This window comes from Tamandua tetradactyla, chromosome 23 (genome assembly GCF_023851605.1).
Source record: "Tamandua tetradactyla isolate mTamTet1 chromosome 23, mTamTet1.pri, whole genome shotgun sequence".
Lineage (NCBI taxonomy): Eukaryota > Metazoa > Chordata > Mammalia > Pilosa > Myrmecophagidae > Tamandua > Tamandua tetradactyla.
Window position 1 is genome coordinate 8,519,548 of NC_135349.1, and position 17,638 is coordinate 8,537,185.

General features: G+C 40.2%; 1 protein-coding gene across 12 annotated transcripts in view; it reads right to left on the reverse strand.

Moving 5' to 3' along the window:
• ZCWPW1 (zinc finger CW-type and PWWP domain containing 1) overlaps positions 1–17,638 on the reverse strand; it is a 27,649-nt gene continuing 10,011 nt past the window's right edge. For all 12 annotated transcript variants that reach the window (XM_077140756.1, XM_077140757.1, XM_077140746.1 and 9 more), the window contains 10 exons: positions 7,558–7,674; positions 6,610–6,730; positions 5,966–6,041; positions 5,429–5,533; positions 4,407–4,490; positions 3,767–3,830; positions 3,259–3,362; positions 1,649–1,709; positions 1,096–1,230; positions 1–502 (listed from right to left, as the gene is read on the reverse strand). In XM_077140756.1, the coding sequence (XP_076996871.1) occupies positions 183–502; positions 1,096–1,230; positions 1,649–1,709; positions 3,259–3,362; positions 3,767–3,830; positions 4,407–4,490; positions 5,429–5,533; positions 5,966–6,041; positions 6,610–6,730; positions 7,558–7,674 (1,187 nt within the window). In that variant the 3' untranslated portion in view covers positions 1–182. The remainder of the gene's footprint in view (positions 503–1,095; positions 1,231–1,648; positions 1,710–3,258; positions 3,363–3,766; positions 3,831–4,406; positions 4,491–5,428; positions 5,534–5,965; positions 6,042–6,609; positions 6,731–7,557; positions 7,675–17,638) is intronic.

Sequence of the window (17,638 nt, forward strand, 5' to 3'; positions counted from 1 at the left end):
TTAGACAAACAAAACCAGCAGCCTGTTTTATTCATGCATAATTGCACAACTTTGACTTTAACCAAGTAGCCAACTAACAGCACCAATGCTTATAAATTTCTCGGGGACCCCAAAGAGAGGCTTTTCCTCCTGCACTGCAGAGAAGGGGGGTGAAAGAACGAGAGGAGGGTGTGACCACCCAACTATTCCTCAAACAAGGTCATGGGGGACTCTTCTTCTTCGTCTCTATCCTGTGGCTCCTCTCTCTGCTCAGGCTGTTTTCCAGTATCTTCCATGAGTTGCTCCAGGTCCAGGTAACTGGAGGCTTCATCCTCAGGGCGCACACTTCCAGACTCTGGATTTGGTGATTCCTGGGGCCCAGGTCCTGCGTTCTGCACCACAGGACAAGCCCCATGGGGAGCCAGGGGGGTTGGGCCCTTTGGCATCATTTTAGCTCCTTTTTCCTCATTTAAGCAGGTTACCTGGGTCTTGCTTTGGAGAGCTTTAAATTTCTTCTTAGGGCCTAAATGAAAAGGTGACAAAGCTGAGTCCCATTAGGTCAGTCTATCCTCATCTTTGCACAGGTAAAATTCCAAAATTCCTATTTCCAAGAAATCTCTGGACAAAATGACCTATTTCAGTAGAAGACCTGTCCTGAAGCTATGAATCAGTCATATACAAGACATGGATCTTGAGCTAATTTTAAACCCTTTGAGCCTCACATTCCTTATCTTTAATTGCAAATACTCAAGTCTTAGAGATGTTGAAAAAATTAAAGGAAACGTGCAAGAAGTGTCCACCTAACCCTTGGGAATACTGAATATTAGTTCCCTTCTCCTGAATGTTCTCTTATGCCTGGACTGAATCATATCAGAAACTATTAAGTGTCTACGGTGTATGCTGTATAGCACAGTGAGAAATGCCCTTTTAGCCAAATTTTCATTCTTTCTTTAATGAAAAGCTGTAGAAATGTTAAAAAATAATCTAGACTCTGTATGGTCTCTAGAAGATATCTCAATAAAAATATATTTTTTTAAATAATAATAATTTAGGGACAGAGAAATGTGGACACAGACCTCATTTTCCCCATAGTTCTTCCAGGGTCTTCAGCCTTACCTGGATGTTCAGGATCTGAATTCCCCTGGCCTTCCTTCCTTCCCATTGTGAGTGCAGGAGGTGCTGTGGCGTCTTCTCCCAGAGATCTCTTCATCATCTTCTTTTGAGGGGTCCTATTTCGCCCATTTGCCATGCCTGTTCCCCAACACCACCCCCACAAAAAAAGAAACATGTAAGGAAATTCATTTATTTTCCTCTAAAGACAGCTTGGCAAGGATCCATGAACTCCCCACATTCAGTTTCCACCCTGCCCCATGTCTTCTTCTAATCCCTGGACCTTATCCCTCTCTTCATAGTTCTCAGAGCCTGCCTTCTCCAGGAAGTCATCCTTCTTGGCTAAGAATTTAAAACATTACATCTTTAACCTAAGTGTTTACAACTTAATACCCAAAAGCCAAGAGGCTGCTGATTCCCCAGATGACACCAACTGTTAGCCTTCTTGTCTTCTCAGGTTCTGGAGCTGAGACTGTCAGTAATACCTGCAGACCTATTATACTCTGCTCTGCCCCGCCTCAGCTGTGGGACAGGTCTCACTTCCAGCTAGCTTACTTACCTCTTGGCTTGAGTTTTTTGGTCTGTATTTTAGCTGTCTTGGGACAAGGCAAAGTTGGGTCCTGAGGATGGGAGAGGAAATAAGAAAGAGATCAATTAAGTCACACACTTGCATTTTAATTGAGAGGAGTGCTGCAGATGACGGGGGGACCTGGGGAAGTCACCTAAAGTTCATGAGCCTGAAACTGTTCAAGTCAGCAGGAACAGAGAGAAAAGTGTGTGGTCATCTACCCATCACACTTGGTACTAGTCAGTGCAAGGCTTTATGCACAGGACAAGGAAATACAGCTAGGCCACACACATTAAAAAATGATATATTCCTTATCAACAGACGAGTAAAACATATGGAATAAAAATAAATAATAGGAGGAACAAATGTTAAAATAAATTTAGATTGAAATGGTAGTGATCAATGAAAGGGAGGAGTAAGGGGTACGGTATGTATGAATTTTTTCCTGTTGTCTTTTTATTTCTTTTTCAGAACTGATGCAAATGTGCTAAGAAATGATCATGATGATGAATATCCAACTATGTGATGATATTGTGAATTACTGATTATATATGTAGAATGGAATGATCATAAGTTAAGAATGTTTGTGTTTGTTTATTTTTTTTTAATTTAAAAATTAATTTTAAAAATTAGAAGAAAAAGTGAAAAATCTTTATGCCTCATGTGCCGGCTTGAATCTGTGGTGTCCCCCAGAAAAGCCAAGTTCTTTAATTGTCATCCAATGTTGCTGGGTGGGAGCTTTTTGATTATCCGTGGAGATGTGACCCACCCAATCGTGGTGGTAATTTTTGATTACACAGTTTCCATTGAGATATGTCTCCACCCATTCAAGGTAGGGTTGCTCATTGGAGCCCCTTAAGAGGGAACCATTTTTGGAAAAAGCTGCAGGGCCGAGGGAGCCCATGCAGTCATGGAGATGAAGTCATGGAGATGAAGAAGGAAAATGCTCCCAGGGGAACTTCATGAAACAAGAAGCCTGGAGAGAAAACTAATAGACATCACCATGTTTGCCAAGCGCCTTTCCAGTTGAGAGAAACCCTGAACATCACTAGCCTTCTTGAACCACGATATCTTTCCCTGGATGCTTTAGATTGGGCATTTTCATAGCCTTGCCTTAATTTGGACATTTTCACAGCTTTAAAACTGCAAACTTTAAACTTTAAAAATTCCACTTTTTAAAAGCCGTTCCATTTCTGGTATATTGCGTTTCAGCAGCTTGCAAACTAGAACACCTGGAGAAGTGAGGCTAAGAAGCAAGTGAGTGAAGAGTCTCAATTTCTAAGGGAGAGTGGAGACAAGTAACCTGCTATTCTCTGCAACTGCTCCAATAAGAACCAAAGAAATATAATAGGAACTGAGATTATAATCAAGAAAGAAGTTCTTAGAGATGTAAGAAAGAAAGTAGAGATGTGAGGAAAGAGGAGAGCCATCTTCCCTGGAGAGTTGTAAGAAATAAAGCCAGTCAGTCTGGACTACCCTGAGGCTGGAACAGGATGATTCCTTGGAAAATTTAAATCCATGTTAACTAGGTGTCCTACAGGAATCTCCTAAAAGGAAACCCCAACATCTCTGTTTAAACCAACAGCTAATGCTACTCTTACCTTTTTATCTTCTTCCTCATCCTCCCCGACTTCCACCTCTGACTCCTCCTCCTCTTCCTTATAAAAGCAGTTCTCTGGGCTTCTAGGTCCAGAGAGTATTAAGTCTAGAAGAGAAACAGGAAAGAAAGGTTAATTAATTGGTCCAATAAAATAGTGGTTAATGGAGTTGATCCTAGAGAATAAGTTTTCTAACTCTGCCCTTCATACCCTGGTATTTTCCTCTATAAAACATGATCTTAGATTATCATGGTTTCACCCTTTTCAAAGTCCACCCCATGCAGCATGTACCCCCACCCCAGCCCATCCTTCCTCCATTCCTCTCTCCACCCACCCACCCATCCTGTATACTCAGTCAGTGACATTCACCAAGAACCTCCTGTTATATAATCCAAAACTAGACTGATGACATTGGATATAAAAATAAAGAAGCTTCAGTCGCTGCCCCCATGAAGGGATTGCTCCTCTCCCTCTTCCCCCTCCCCCCCCCCCCCCCCCCCACTTTTCCTACCTTTTCCTTCCCCACTAGTGTTAGATTCGTATCGGCTCTGGAAACCAAACAAGTTAACCCGCTCCTGAGGAACCAAGAAACAAAAGCATCAAGTAGCCTACTACCCTACCGGGGTTATTTTTACCCTCTTTCTTCTAGAGTTTAGTTATGAAAAGATTTGTTTCAATTTTCTACACCATTTGTACCTGGAAGTTTCACATTAAGTTTATCTGGATTTTTATGAAGACTAATGAATTATAATCTCTTTTTCCAGGTTACTTTATTTATAATTCAATAAACAACTGCGAACGGAAAGTTTTCTATTGTCATTCTCCACCCCACCATACTGCTAAAGGTAGACTTTGAGGGTAAGAAGTGGCTCTGCATAAAACAGAGCTTAGGCCTTATATGGAGCTAAATATGGAGATAGGATACAAACTGTGTTCTTCTGGGCTGAGATAGCATCCCACCTGTCCAGGGTAGGGAAAGGAAGGGATGATTTCAGAAGTCAAGGGAATCTAGCCTGGGAAGGAAAGAGCAGTCCTCAGATTAACCGTGGAGTCGGGAAGGACACCTGGTTTTCTGCAGTGTGGGGGGTATAGTTTGCTTTGTGTCACAAGTCCCAGAGAGGAGGGGCACGTAGGTCTGAACAGTCTCCCACCTGAATGCTGATCTGTCCTGCCTCCTGAGCCATAATCAGGGCTACCCCCAGTTTCTGGCTGCAGTCCTTGTTTCTGTATTTTTTCTGAAATGGAAGAAGATTAGAGTCAATGCTAAATAACTATTAGAGAAGTGACCCAACATATTGCACCTGCCATACTTTACCTTTAAGACCTTTAAGTGATATACTTCTATTCTTAAATCTTTGGGCTCAGACATACAGACACACACCACCACCCCCCACTTCCCAACAAACCTCCTAATACCAATTCCTAGCACTATTTCCCACCAATATTTTGGTGTGCGCTCCAAAGTGAATCCCACGGAAATTTGAAAACACAAGATTAAAAGAGTTCAGGTGATTCCACCTTTACGTGTCTCACAAGTTTCTTTCGATTCAGCTATTGACTGAACACCCACTGCCTGACTTCCCAAGGGCCCTGAGCTGCCGAGCCTCTGCCCACTTGTAAGGCTAGGAGAGCCCAAAGTGAACACTGGGGGAAACAAAAGCTACTAACCCACTGCTTCTCAACCAGCGGCAATATTGCTCCCAGGGGACATTTGGCAATGACTGGAGACAATTATTTAAGTTGTCACAACACAGGGGTTGGGTGTTACTGGCATCTAGCAGGTAGAGTCCAGGAATTCTGCTAAACATCCTACAATGCACAGGAAGCCCTTCGCAACAATTATCTGGCCCCAAATGTCAAGAGGGCCAAGAATGAGAAACTATAAGATAACCCGTGCCATCATTTCAGCTAAATTACTTCGGCTAAACTGCAGAACACGAGGGTCTTTCTGGAAGGCCCGCTATCTGCAGGCAGGGAAGGAGACAGAAAAGTCATTACTCTGCTGCAATCCTGGTAGGAAGAAGAATCTCTCATGAATAACCTCACCCTTGACACACTTGTGAGACATGGGACTTTCTCCTGACATAGCTTCCCCTGTTAGAAAACTGGTTGAATGAAGGGAAAATTCAGTTTTCAAGTTGCCTGTATCACAACTACCCCAGAGGTTGCTCACCGCTCCAGCTAGCTCCAGGGACATCTCCTGGAAGTTCTTTAGCATGTTGACTGGAATCCAAGCACGAGAAACGGTTTCTCCAAAAAACGTCACATGATACTTGGACTGAAATAAAAGATGGTCTTGCTAAGTCCTCCTCTTCCTCCCCCTGCTGTGTCCCTCTAGCCAAAAGAGACAGGCAGAGAACCAGGAATTCACAATGAAGGAGATGTCAGGCCTCATCTGCTCCTTTAAGTCTGACTCACCTACCCACCTCATCCCACTATCCTTCCATTCTGACATTAGGAATCCTGCCCATAAAAGTCCTAATGATGGATAAATATTTAATTAGTTACAAGTGTGTTTCTATGTGAATACTTATTTCTGTGTTTCTTATTCCAGTTAAGTGTCTGTTTCTGCTCGTGTCTGCTGGCTATGACTTTGTAAATCTCCACATCTGGCAGAATGGATTTATTCTTTACTTGGACCTGAGAACCTACCTACCCTGAACCTCTTGCTCCATAAGGGAGATGAGCTGTTAGGCAAGGAGAAACTCACCGGCAGGGAATCAAGATGAGAAGCAAAAAGAAAATATTCCCCCAAGTCAGGATCAGATTCTACCATGCCTGGCCACCTGGAGAAGACAGATGGGTGCAGGGGAAGGAAGAGATTAGGTTAGATGAACAGAACAGAGACTCATCAATATTCATGTACAGAAAGGGGCAATAAGTTTTTCAAACCAAGGATTCCAAAGATAGACCTCTGTCAACCCTTTCTAGTGATTGCTTCCAAATGACTGAAATGACGTCGACCGATGTTCAAAGCTCAGAATCTTCCTGATAACAATATCTTTGCCTTTCGTGCTTGCCCACAACTCTGAGAACAAAATCTTCTGGCAAGGGGAATCTCCAAAGAAGAAGTGATCCTATTCTTCCTTGTTCTATTTACTTTGTAGGTTTCTCACGTCTGAATGTATTTTTAAAATGCCTGGGATCCACCCTCCCCTTTCTAAAGGGATAGCATTGTCAGACCAAATCTCTGGAAAACATGCTCTTTCAAAGTTTCTTATCTTCTCTCTCACCCAACGCCCTTTCTAAGGCAGGTATCATTCCCATGATAAATATGTTCCATTTCCTTCCCTCCCTGCTTGAATCTACTACTCCCAAGTTCATGGAGATGCTCTGGCTATCTCAGGTGCCTACCAGGGGTAACCATATTGCTTGGCCCAGATGATGGATCCTGGGATGTAGGAGGCATAGGCCACATCACTCTCTCGCCCTGTCCAGGTCTCCTCGGGAATATCACAGCGATTATACTCCAAGTCTGCCAATAGAGAGAAGGAATACAGATAAGGGAAGAGACTCGTAAAGTGAAAATCTGGATGAAGGACGGGGAGAGAACAAGAAGAAAGCAGCATATACATGTAACAAAGGAGACAAAAAAAGTGTGTCTGGGAGAAGGACACAGAAAAAGGACAATAAAGATCCATGAAGGAAATGCAACCACAGCCAGAAGAAGCAGGCGCGCTCCCTCTTTATGGAAAGAGATCCAAGCACCTGCTTATATCCGCCTTTGGCTCTGCTCCTATATAACAACATGACAGCAACTTCTCTGAGACTGTTTCCTCATCTATAAAACAAAGTGGGCTGGCCTAGATTACCAAAATCCCTTCCAAATTGAAAGTTTCAAAGAGTTCAGGATTCTAAATTAATGTATCTCTTACCTGTTTTTCCCCATATGTATACCATATCCCTCCATATGCACTAACCCAATACAACAATCTAATCAGGATTGACAGGGCCAGACAAATGCTGAAGAATGCAGAATTCACTTAGTTCATTTGTTTCAATTTCATACCTCTCCTTACAACATAACTCTGTGTCTTCTTTCAGGCCATTATGCTCAGTTCATCTTTTTTTTTTACACAATTTTACTGACATATTCACACACCATACAATCCATTCAAAGATATAATGAATGGGCCCAGTTCATCTTGATGTGACAGAAAGAGCCCTTCTTTTCTCCCCAACACTACAAGGACCACATGAGTGGAAGCTATATCCATGTCATATTTAATCTAAAGGTTACCTACAGGAAAATAAAAGACAGTAACAATAAAAATTTAAAAGCAAACAAACCATTTCCATTACCTGTATTCTGGTCACAAGACCAATTATCTGGGAGAACTGAGGGGTCAACGTCCCCACTTAGCCGCCTCCATTTCTCACAGTTTGGGGAAGAACACTGGACCCAGACAAGACATTGACCTGCGACAGGAAAAACTGAAATAAGAGACTCAAAAATATGGTCTTCCTTCATCAATCCAATTAAAATCAATATAAACCACCCCACCCCACCCCCGAATCAAATAGCCATAGAGACTTTAGAGATAACCAGTCCTTAGAAACGCATTCCCTGCCCGGCCCAGTCTGAATTAGGTCTCCATTGTTTCCTCTCGTGACTCTCTGTTCTTTCCCTTCCCTGTATTTCTGTAGTCATTACAAAGTGTAACCATCCATCTATCGGTGTTACTGAACACTCCATTTTCTACTTCCTACTCCAGGAGGACTGGCCCTTCCTTGGCAATTTTAAGAAATAAGAGAAGGAGCTTCTTTATAGCAGGATGGTGTCACACTCTCTACAACCACAGTTCAATGCACAACACTGCCTAGGAGTGAACACCCCATCTCCCAGCCTAAAATCCAGTCCCTGCAGTAATACTGAGACATGGGAGATGGAGCAACATAAATCTATTGACACTGATTTATTTGTACTAACTAAGAATGAGATCTATTGGGCCTGAAGTAACCCAAAAGTTATCAAGAGGCATGCCTGACCTTATATATTCACAGGAAACAAATGACCTTTCATCTCTTTCCTGACTCCACTCAGAACCTCCCTTAGGGTGGTCGGAGCTGCAGACCACCAGACTGCCCAAATTAGACTTATTCTTCTAGCTCCTTTTATTACCACGTCATTATAAATCAAAGAGCAGTTTACTGCCCTGGACTACCTTGTTTGATGCCTGCAGTCTTTCTAGAATTTTCTTCCAAGTGTATGCAAAATATATTATGCTTCTATGATTAAAAGTATATACATACACACATTAAGTATTAGATACTACTTGACTTTTCATTCTACTCTTCCTTATACTTTGGGTTCTGGTTTTTGTTTTTTGCTGTTGTTGTTGTTTTTGGTGGAAGACTGCTTTTTCCCTAGATTGTCAAGACTATTTATTTATTTATTTTTTTCAGTTAAATTTTTTTTTTATTAATTAAAAAAAGAATTAACAAAACAATTAGAAATCATTCCATTCTACATGTACAATCAGTAATTCTTAATAACATCACATAGTTGCATATTCATCATTTCTTAGTACATTTACATCGATTTAGAAAAAGAAATAAAAAGACAACAGAATAAGAATTAAAACATTAATAGAAAGAAAAAAAAAAACCTATACCTCACATGCAGCTTCATTCAGTGTTTTAACATAATTTTTGCATTACAATTGGGTAGTATTGTGCTGTCCATTTCTGAGTTTTTATATCCAGTCCCGTTGTACAGTCTGTATCCCTTCAGCTCCAATTACCCCTTCTCTTTTTTTTTTTTTTTAATTAACGGAAAAAAAGAAATTAACCCAACATTTAGAAATCATACCATTCTACATATGCAATCAGTAACTCTTAACATCATCACATAGATGCATGATCATCATTTCTTAGTACATTTGCATCGGTTTAGAAAAACTAGCAACATAACCGAAAAAGATATAGAATGTTAATATAGAGACAAAAATAAAAGTAATAATAGTAAAGTCAAAACAAAACAAAACAAAACCTATAGCTCAGATGCAGCTTCATTCAGTGTTTTAACAAGATTACTTTACAATTAGGTATTATTGTGTTGTCCATTTTTGAGTTTTTGTATCTAGTCCTGTTGCACAGTCTGTATCCCTTCAACTCCAATTGCCCATTATCTTACCCTGTTTCTACCTCCTGCTGGACTCTGTTACCAATGACATATTCCAAATTTATTCTCGAATGTCTGTTCACATCAGTGGGACCATACAGTATTTGTCCTTTAGTTTTTGGCTAGACTCACTCAGCATAATGTTCTCTAGGTCCATCCATGTTATTACATGCTTCATAAGTTTATCCTGTCTTAAAGCTGCATAGTATTTCATCGTTGTATATACCACAGTTTGTTTAGCCACTCTTCTGTTGATGGAGATTTCGGCTGTTTCCATCTCTTTGCAATTGTAAATAACGCTGCTATAAACATTGGTGTGCAAATGTCTGTTTGTGTCTTTGCCCTTAAGTCCTTTGAGTATATTCCCAGCAATGGTATTGCTGGGTCGTATGGCAATTCTATATTCAGCTTTTTGAGGAACCGCCAAACTGCCTTCCACAGTGGTTGCACCATTTGACATTCCCACCAACAGTGGATAAGTGTGCCTCTTTCTCCGCATCCTCTCCAGCACTTGTCATTTTCTGTTTTGTTGATAATGGCCATTCTGGTGGGTGTGAGATGATATCTCATTGTGGTTTTGATTTGCATTTCTCTAATGGCCAGGGACATTGAGCATCTCTTCATGTGCCTTTTGGCCATTTGTATTTCCTCTTCTGATAGGTGTCTGTTCAAGTCTTTTTCCCATTTTGTAATTGGATTGGCTGTCTTTTTGTTGTTGAGTTGAACAATCTCTTTATAAATTCTGGATACTAGACCTTTATCTGATATATCATTTCCAAATATTGTCTCCCATTGTGTAGGCTGTCTTTCTACTTTCTTGATGAAGTTCTTTGATGCACAAAAGTGTTTAATTTTGAGGAGCTCCCATTTATTTATTTCCTTCTTCAGTGTTCTTGCTTTAGGTTTAAGGTCCATAAAACCGCCTCCAGTTGTAAGATCCATAAGATATCTCCCAACATTTTCCTCTAACTGTTTTATGGTCTTAGACCTAATGTTTAGATCTTTGATCCATTTTGAGTTAACTTTTGTATAGGGTGTGAGACATGGGTCTTCTTTCATTCTTTTGCATATGGATATCCAGTTCTCTAGGCACCATTTATTGAAGAGACTGTTCTGTCCCAGGTGAGTTGGCTTGACTGCCTTATCAAAGATCAAATGTCCATAGATGAGAGGGTCTATATCTGAGCACTCTATTCGATTCCATTGGTCGATATATCTATCTTTATGCCAATACCATGCTGTTTTGACCACTGTGGCTTCATAATATGCCTTAAAGTCTGGCATCGCTAGACCTCCAGCTTCGTTTTTTTTCCTCAAGATGTTTTTAGCAATTTGGGGCACCCTGCCCTTCCAGATAAATTTGCTTATTGGTTTTTCTATTTCTGAAAAATAAGTTGTTGAGATTTTGATTGGTATTGCATTGAATCTGTAAATCAGTTTAGGTAGGATTGACATCTTAACTATATTTAGTCTTCTAATCCATGAACACGGTATGCCCTTCCATCTATTTAGGTCTTCTGTGATTTCTTTTAACAGTTTTTTGTAGTTTTCTTTATATAGGTTTTTTGTCTCTTTAGTTAAATTTATTCCTAGGTATTTTATTCTTTTAGTTGCAATTGTAAATGGGATTCGTTTCTTGATTTCCCCCTCCGCTTGTTCATTGCTAGTGTATAGAAATGCTACAGATTTTTGAATGTTGATCTTGTAACCTGCTACTTTGCTGTACTCATTTATTAGCTCTAGTAGTTTTGTTGTGGATTTTTCCGGGTTTTCGACGTATAGTATCATATCGTCTGCAAACAGTGATAGTTTTACTTCTTCCTTTCCAATTTTGATGCCTTGTATTTCTTTTTCTTGTCTAATTGCTCTGGCTAGAACCTCCAACGCAATGTTGAATAATAGTGGTGATAGTGGACATCCTTGTCTTGTTCCTGATCTTAGGGGGAAAGTTTTCAATTTTTCCCCATTGAGGATGATATTAGCTGTGGGTTTTTCATATATTCCCTCTATCATTTTAATGAAGTTCCCTTGTATTCCTATCTTTTGAAGTGTTTTCAACAGGAAAGGATGTTGAATCTTGTCAAATGCCTTCTCTGCATCAATTGAGATGATCATGTGATTTTTCTGCTTTGATTTGTTGATATGGTGTATTACATTAATTGATTTTCTTATGTTGAACCATCCTTGCATACCTGGGATGAATCCTTCTTGGTCATGATGTATAATTCTTTTAATGTGTTGTTGGATACGATTTGCTAGAATTTTATTGAGGATTTTTGCATCTATATTCATTAGAGAGATTGGTCTGTAGTTTTCTTTTTTTGTAATATCTTTGCCTGGTTTTGGTATGAGGGTGATGTTGGCTTCATAGAATGAATTAGGTAGTTTTCCCTCCACTTCGATTTTTTTGAAGAGTTTGAGGAGAATTGGTACTAATTCTTTCTGGAACGTTTGGTAGAATTCACATGTGAAGCCATCTGGTCCTGGACTTTTCTTTTTAGGAAGCTTTTGAATGACTAATTCAATTTCTTTACTTGTGATTGGTTTGTTGAGGTCATCTATGTCTTCTTGAGTCAAAGTTGGTTGTTCATGTCTTTCCAGGAACCCGTCCATTTCATCTAAATTGCTGTATTTATTAGCGTAAAGTTGTTCATAGTATCCTGTTATTACCTCCTTTATTTCTGTGAGGTCAGTAGTTATGTCTCCTCTTCCATTTCTGATCTTATTTATTTGCATCCTCTCTCTTCTTCTTTTTGTCAATCTTGCTAAGGGCCCATCAATCTTATTGATTTTCTCATAGAACCAACTTCTGGTCTTATTGATTTTCTCTATTGTTTTCATGTTTTCAATTTCATTTATTTCTGCTCTGATCTTTGTTATTTCTTTCCTTTTGCTTGCTTTGGGATTAGTTTGCTGTTCTTTCTCCAGTTCTTCCAAGTGAACAGTTAATTCCTGCATTTTTGCCTTTTCTTCTTTTCTGATATAGGCATTTAGGGCAATAAATTTCCCTCTTAGCACTGCCTTTGCTGCATCCCATAAGTTTTGATATGTTGTGTTTTCATTTTCATTTGCCTCGAGGTATTTACTAATTTCTCTTGCAATTTCTTCTTTGACCCACTCGTTGTTTAAGAGTGTGTTGTTGAGCCTCCACGTATTTGTGAATTTTCTGGCATTCCGCCTATTATTGATTTCCAGCTTCATTCCTTTATGATCCGAGAAAGTGTTGTGTATGATTTCAATCTTTTTAAATTTGTTAAGACTTGCTTTGTGACCCAGCATATGGTCTATCTTTGAGAATGATCCATGAGCACTTGAGAAAAAGGTGTATCCTGCTGTTGTGGGATTTAATGTCCTATAAATGTCTGTTAAGTCTAGCTCCTTTATAGTAATATTCAGATTCTCTATTTCTTTATTGATCCTCTGTCTAGATGTTCTGTCCATTGATGAGAGTGGGGAATTGAAGTCTCCAACTATTATAGTATTTGTGTCTATTTCCTTTTTCAGTGTTTGCAGTGTATTCCTCACGTATTTTGGGGCATTCTGGTTCGGTGCGCAAATATTTATGATTGTTATGTCTTCTTGTTTAATTTTTCCTTTTATTAGTAGATAGTGTCCTTCTTTATCTCTTTTAACTGTTTTACATTTGAAGTCTAACTTGTTGGATATTAGTATAGCCACTCCTGCTCTTTTCTGGTTGTTATTTGCATGAAATATCTTTTCCCAACCTTTCACTTTCAACCTATGTTTAGCTTTGGGTCTAAGATGTGTTTCCTGTAGACAGCATATAGAAGGATCCTGTTTTTTAATCCATTCTGCCATTCTATGTCTTTTGATTGGGAAATTCAGTCCATTAACATTTAGTGTTATTATTGTTTGGATAATATTTTCCTCTACCATTTTGCTTTTTGTATTATATATATCATATCTGACTTTCCTTCTTTCTACACTCTTTTCCATACCTCTCTCTTCTGTCTTTTCGGTTCTGACTCTAGTGCTCCCTTTAGTATTTCTTGCAGAGCTGGTCTCTTGGTCACAAATTCTGTCAGTGACTTTTTGTCTGAGAATGTTTTAATTTCTCCCTCATTTTTGAAGGACAATTTTGCTGGATATAGGAGTCTTGGTTGGCAGTTTTTCTCTTTTAGTAATTTAAATATATCATCCCACTGTCTTCTAGCCTCCATGGTTTCTGCTGAGAAATCTACACATAGTCTTATTGGGTTTCCCTTGTATGTGATGGATTGTTTTTCTCTTGCTGCTTTCAAGATCCTCTCTTTCTCTTTGACCTCTGACATTCTAACTAGTAAGTGTCTTGGAGAACGCCTATTTGGGTCTAATCTCTTTGGGGTGCGCTGCACTTCTTGGATCTGTAATTTTAGGTCTTTCATAAGAGTTGGGAAATTTTCAGTGAAAATTTCTTCCATTGGTTTTTCTCCTCCTTTTCCCTTCTCTTCTCCTTCTGGGACACCCACAACACGTATATTTGTGCGGTTCATATTGTCCTTGAGTTCCCTGATACCCTGTTCAAATTTTTCCATTCTCTTCCCGATAGTTTCTGTTTGTTTTTGGAATTCAGATGTTCCATCCTCCAAATCACTAATTCTATCTTCTGTCTCTTTGAATCTATCATTGTAGGTATCCATTGTTTTTTCTATCTTTTCTACTTTGTCCTTCACTTCCATAAGTTCTGTGATTTGTTTTTTCAGTTTTTCTATTTCTTCTTTATGTTCAGCCCATGTCTTCTTCATGTCCTCCCTCAATTTATCGATTTCGTTTTTGAAGAGGTTTTCCATTTCTGTTCGTATACTCAGCATTAGTTGTCTCAGCTCCTGTATCTCATTTGAACTATTGGTTTGTTCCTTTGACTGGGCCATATTTTCAATTATTTGAGCGTAATCCGTTATCTTCTGTTGGCGTCTGCGCATTGAGACAGATTTCCCTGGGTATTGGATCCAAAAGTTTGGAAGATTTTTCTGTGAAATCTCTGGGTTCTGTTTTTCTTATCCTGCCCAGTAGGTGGCGCTCGTGGCACACGTTTGTCTGCGGGTCCCACCAGTAAAAGGTGCTGTGGGACCTTTAACTTTGGAAAACTCTCGCCGTCCGGGAGGTTCGCTAGCTGAAGTGGCTTGGAAGGGTTCGAGCCGGCCCGGGGTCCGCATGCGGGGAGGGTTGCTGGCCGCCACAGCCCGGGAAAGCGCCCGTCCGAATTCCCTAGTTGCCCGAGCGACAAGCGTGGCGGGAGGGCGCCAGTGGCAGCGGCCCGCCCGGGAGAGTGCACGTTCCCGGGGAGTCACGGGTTTGGAAGGGGCCTCCCCCACCCGTCACCATTCTCCGCGGCCTGGGGATTTCCGATCCAATTCTCTCAGTTGGTCCAGGGGGCCGCGCGTGGTGTGGGCGCCTGCCGCCGCGGTTTCAGGGGACCGCCTCTCCAATTCTCCCAGCCGGCCCAGGAAGGGGGAAGGGAGTGGCTCCGGCCGCTTGCCGCCCCGCCCGGTGAAGCCCGCGTGCCTCGGCGATCTCACCCGAGCAGCTTCTCTCAGCCAGCCAGCCGTTCCAGGATGGGGTACGCTGTCTTTTTTATCTCTGTTGTGGCTTTGGGCGCTGTTCTGTATCGTTTCTACTCCCCTAGTAGCTGTCCTGGAGAAGAAACTAAGATCCGCGCGTCTTACTAAGCCGCCATCTTCTCCGGAAGTCAAGACTATTTATTTTTGAAATTGTGAACTTTCTAATGTATTGCAGGATCTATTTTATTCCTTGTCATAAAACTTCCCAATATTACCTTGGTTATTTCATGTAATAGATTTGTTTATTGACTGTCTAACACACTAAAACTGTAAATTCTCCGAAGGCAAGGGTATCTATTTTGTCCACTTGTATATTTGTAGCACCTGGCACATAATAAAGCACAAATAAATATTGTTAAAAGAATAAATGAATCCATATCCATCCTTACTCTCTTTCCATCCAATCACAAAGGCTGACGTGTCCTACTTTCTAAGAATAAATCCTCTGAATCTCTTCTCATTCCCATCTCTTCAGTCTCTCCCTCTATATAAACAATCTTCCCTCATCATGTATATATGCTCTAGTCTCTTTCTCTTTTAAGAGAAAATAAAAAAGGAAAAACCTTCCCTCAACTCTGCACCCACTCCCCTTTATCCACCATTTTCTCTCTTTTACTTTTCACAACTAAACTAATTGAAACAAGTATTTATTCTTCATTCAACTCTAAGCTGCCATTCACCCTTATCAAGGAGCTCTAACCAAGGACAGTGATGAATTTCTAATTGTGATATTCACTGAGTATTTTCAAATCTTTCTATTCTCTGGCTCTCTACGATAATGTCTGACATGGCTGAAGACTCTCTCTTGAAATTCTCTCCTCTCCCTGATATCTGTGATACCATGTTCTCCTAGTTTTCCTTCTACCTTTCTAACCACTTCTTATTTTTCTTCTTGAGCAGCTCTTCTACACAATCCCTAAACATTAAGTTCCCAGGGTTTTTTATTCAGTGCTCTTCTACTTTCACTCCATACTCTCTTCTTAGAAAACACCATCCATTCCCACTGAGGCAGATGACTCCCAAATCTACATCTCCAACCCACACCTCTTTTCCAAACTCCAAACCTCATCACTACCTGTACATTTCCCAGAACCCCTAACTTGTCCAAAGCTAAATTTGTCATCTTAAATTTGTTTCTTCTTCTATATTCTCTGTCACAGATAATGGTTCTTTTAGCAAATTAGAAAACGATCAGCCTAGATAAGCCTACTTAAAATCAAGCCTAAGAGTCACCCCCAGAGAACCTCTTTTGTTGCTCAGATGTGGCCTCTCTCTCTAAGCAACTCAGCAGGTGAACTCACCACCCTCCTTCCTATGTGGGACATGACTCCCCAGGGTATAAATCTCCCTGGCAACTTGGGACAGAAATCCCGGGGTAAGCCAGGCCCTGGTATCAAGAGATTGAGAAAGCTTCTTGACCAGAAGGGAGAAGAGAGAAATGAGACAAAACAAAGATTCAGTAGCTGAGAGATTTCAGAGTTGAGAGGTTATTCTTATGCATTATACAAATATACCTTTTTAGTTTATGGTGTTTTGGAGTGGCTAGAGGGAACTACCTGAAACCGTTGAGCTGTATTCCAGTAGCCTTGTTTCTTGAAGATGATTGTTTAATGATATAGCTTTTACAATGTGACTGTGTGATTGTGAAAACCTTGTGCCTGATGCTTCTTTTATCTAGGGTACGAACAGATGAGTAAAAAAATATGGATAAAAAATAAAATAATAGAGGGGACAAAGGTTAAAATAAATTGGGTAGATGGAAGTGGTCAATGAGAGGGAGGGGTAAGGATGTGGTATGTTTGAGTTCTTTCTTTGTTCTTTTTCTGGAGTGATGCAAATGTTCAAAAAATGATCATGGTGATGAATACACAACGATGTGATGATATTGTGAGCCACTGATTGTACACCATGTATGGAATGGTTGTATGCTAAGATTTATCAATAAAAATAAAAATTAAATTAAATAAAACGATCAGCCTAGAAGCCTAAATCTTCCTCAACTCTCATATCTTATCTAACTAGCAATCATATCATATTGATCTGGCCTCCTAAAATTTTCTCCAATTTGTCCCTTCCTTGTCACTGCTACCACCCCTATCTTTTCTTGCTTGTATCACCGTTTCTATGGGTCTAGTCTTACTTCCACCAATCTATTTTCCATGCTATTGCCAGAATGATCATTATAACATGAAAATCTTATCAAGAAGTTTTCAATGGTTTCTCCTTACCTTTAAAATAAAATCCAAACCTCTTAGTTTGACATGTAAGCCTCTTTATGATTTGGCCCTTGCACACATCTAGTCTTATCTCCTCCCCCAACCTACCACCCCCACCCCTTGCCACATACCCAAAAGCTACAACCATAAGTCCTTCTCTATAACTCTACCAGTAATTAGTATACTGACCCCCATTCTCACCTCAATTCACCTGATTAAATCATACTGCAAGATCTGACTCAAGCTGTATCTTCTCTTTGAAACCTTTTCAGGTCCACCCCCAAGTTGTAGCTTTTTTATCTGACTTTCTCACAACCTACTTCTTTTGAGTAAGGACTTAAAATAGTTTCCTCTACATTTACTCAGCACCTCCTAAAATGTCTGATACATAGTGGGTACCCAACAACTACAAGTAATGTGAATGAATGACTAAATGAATGAAAGTTTTCCCTCTCTTCCTCAGAAGTGGCACCTCTAACAGA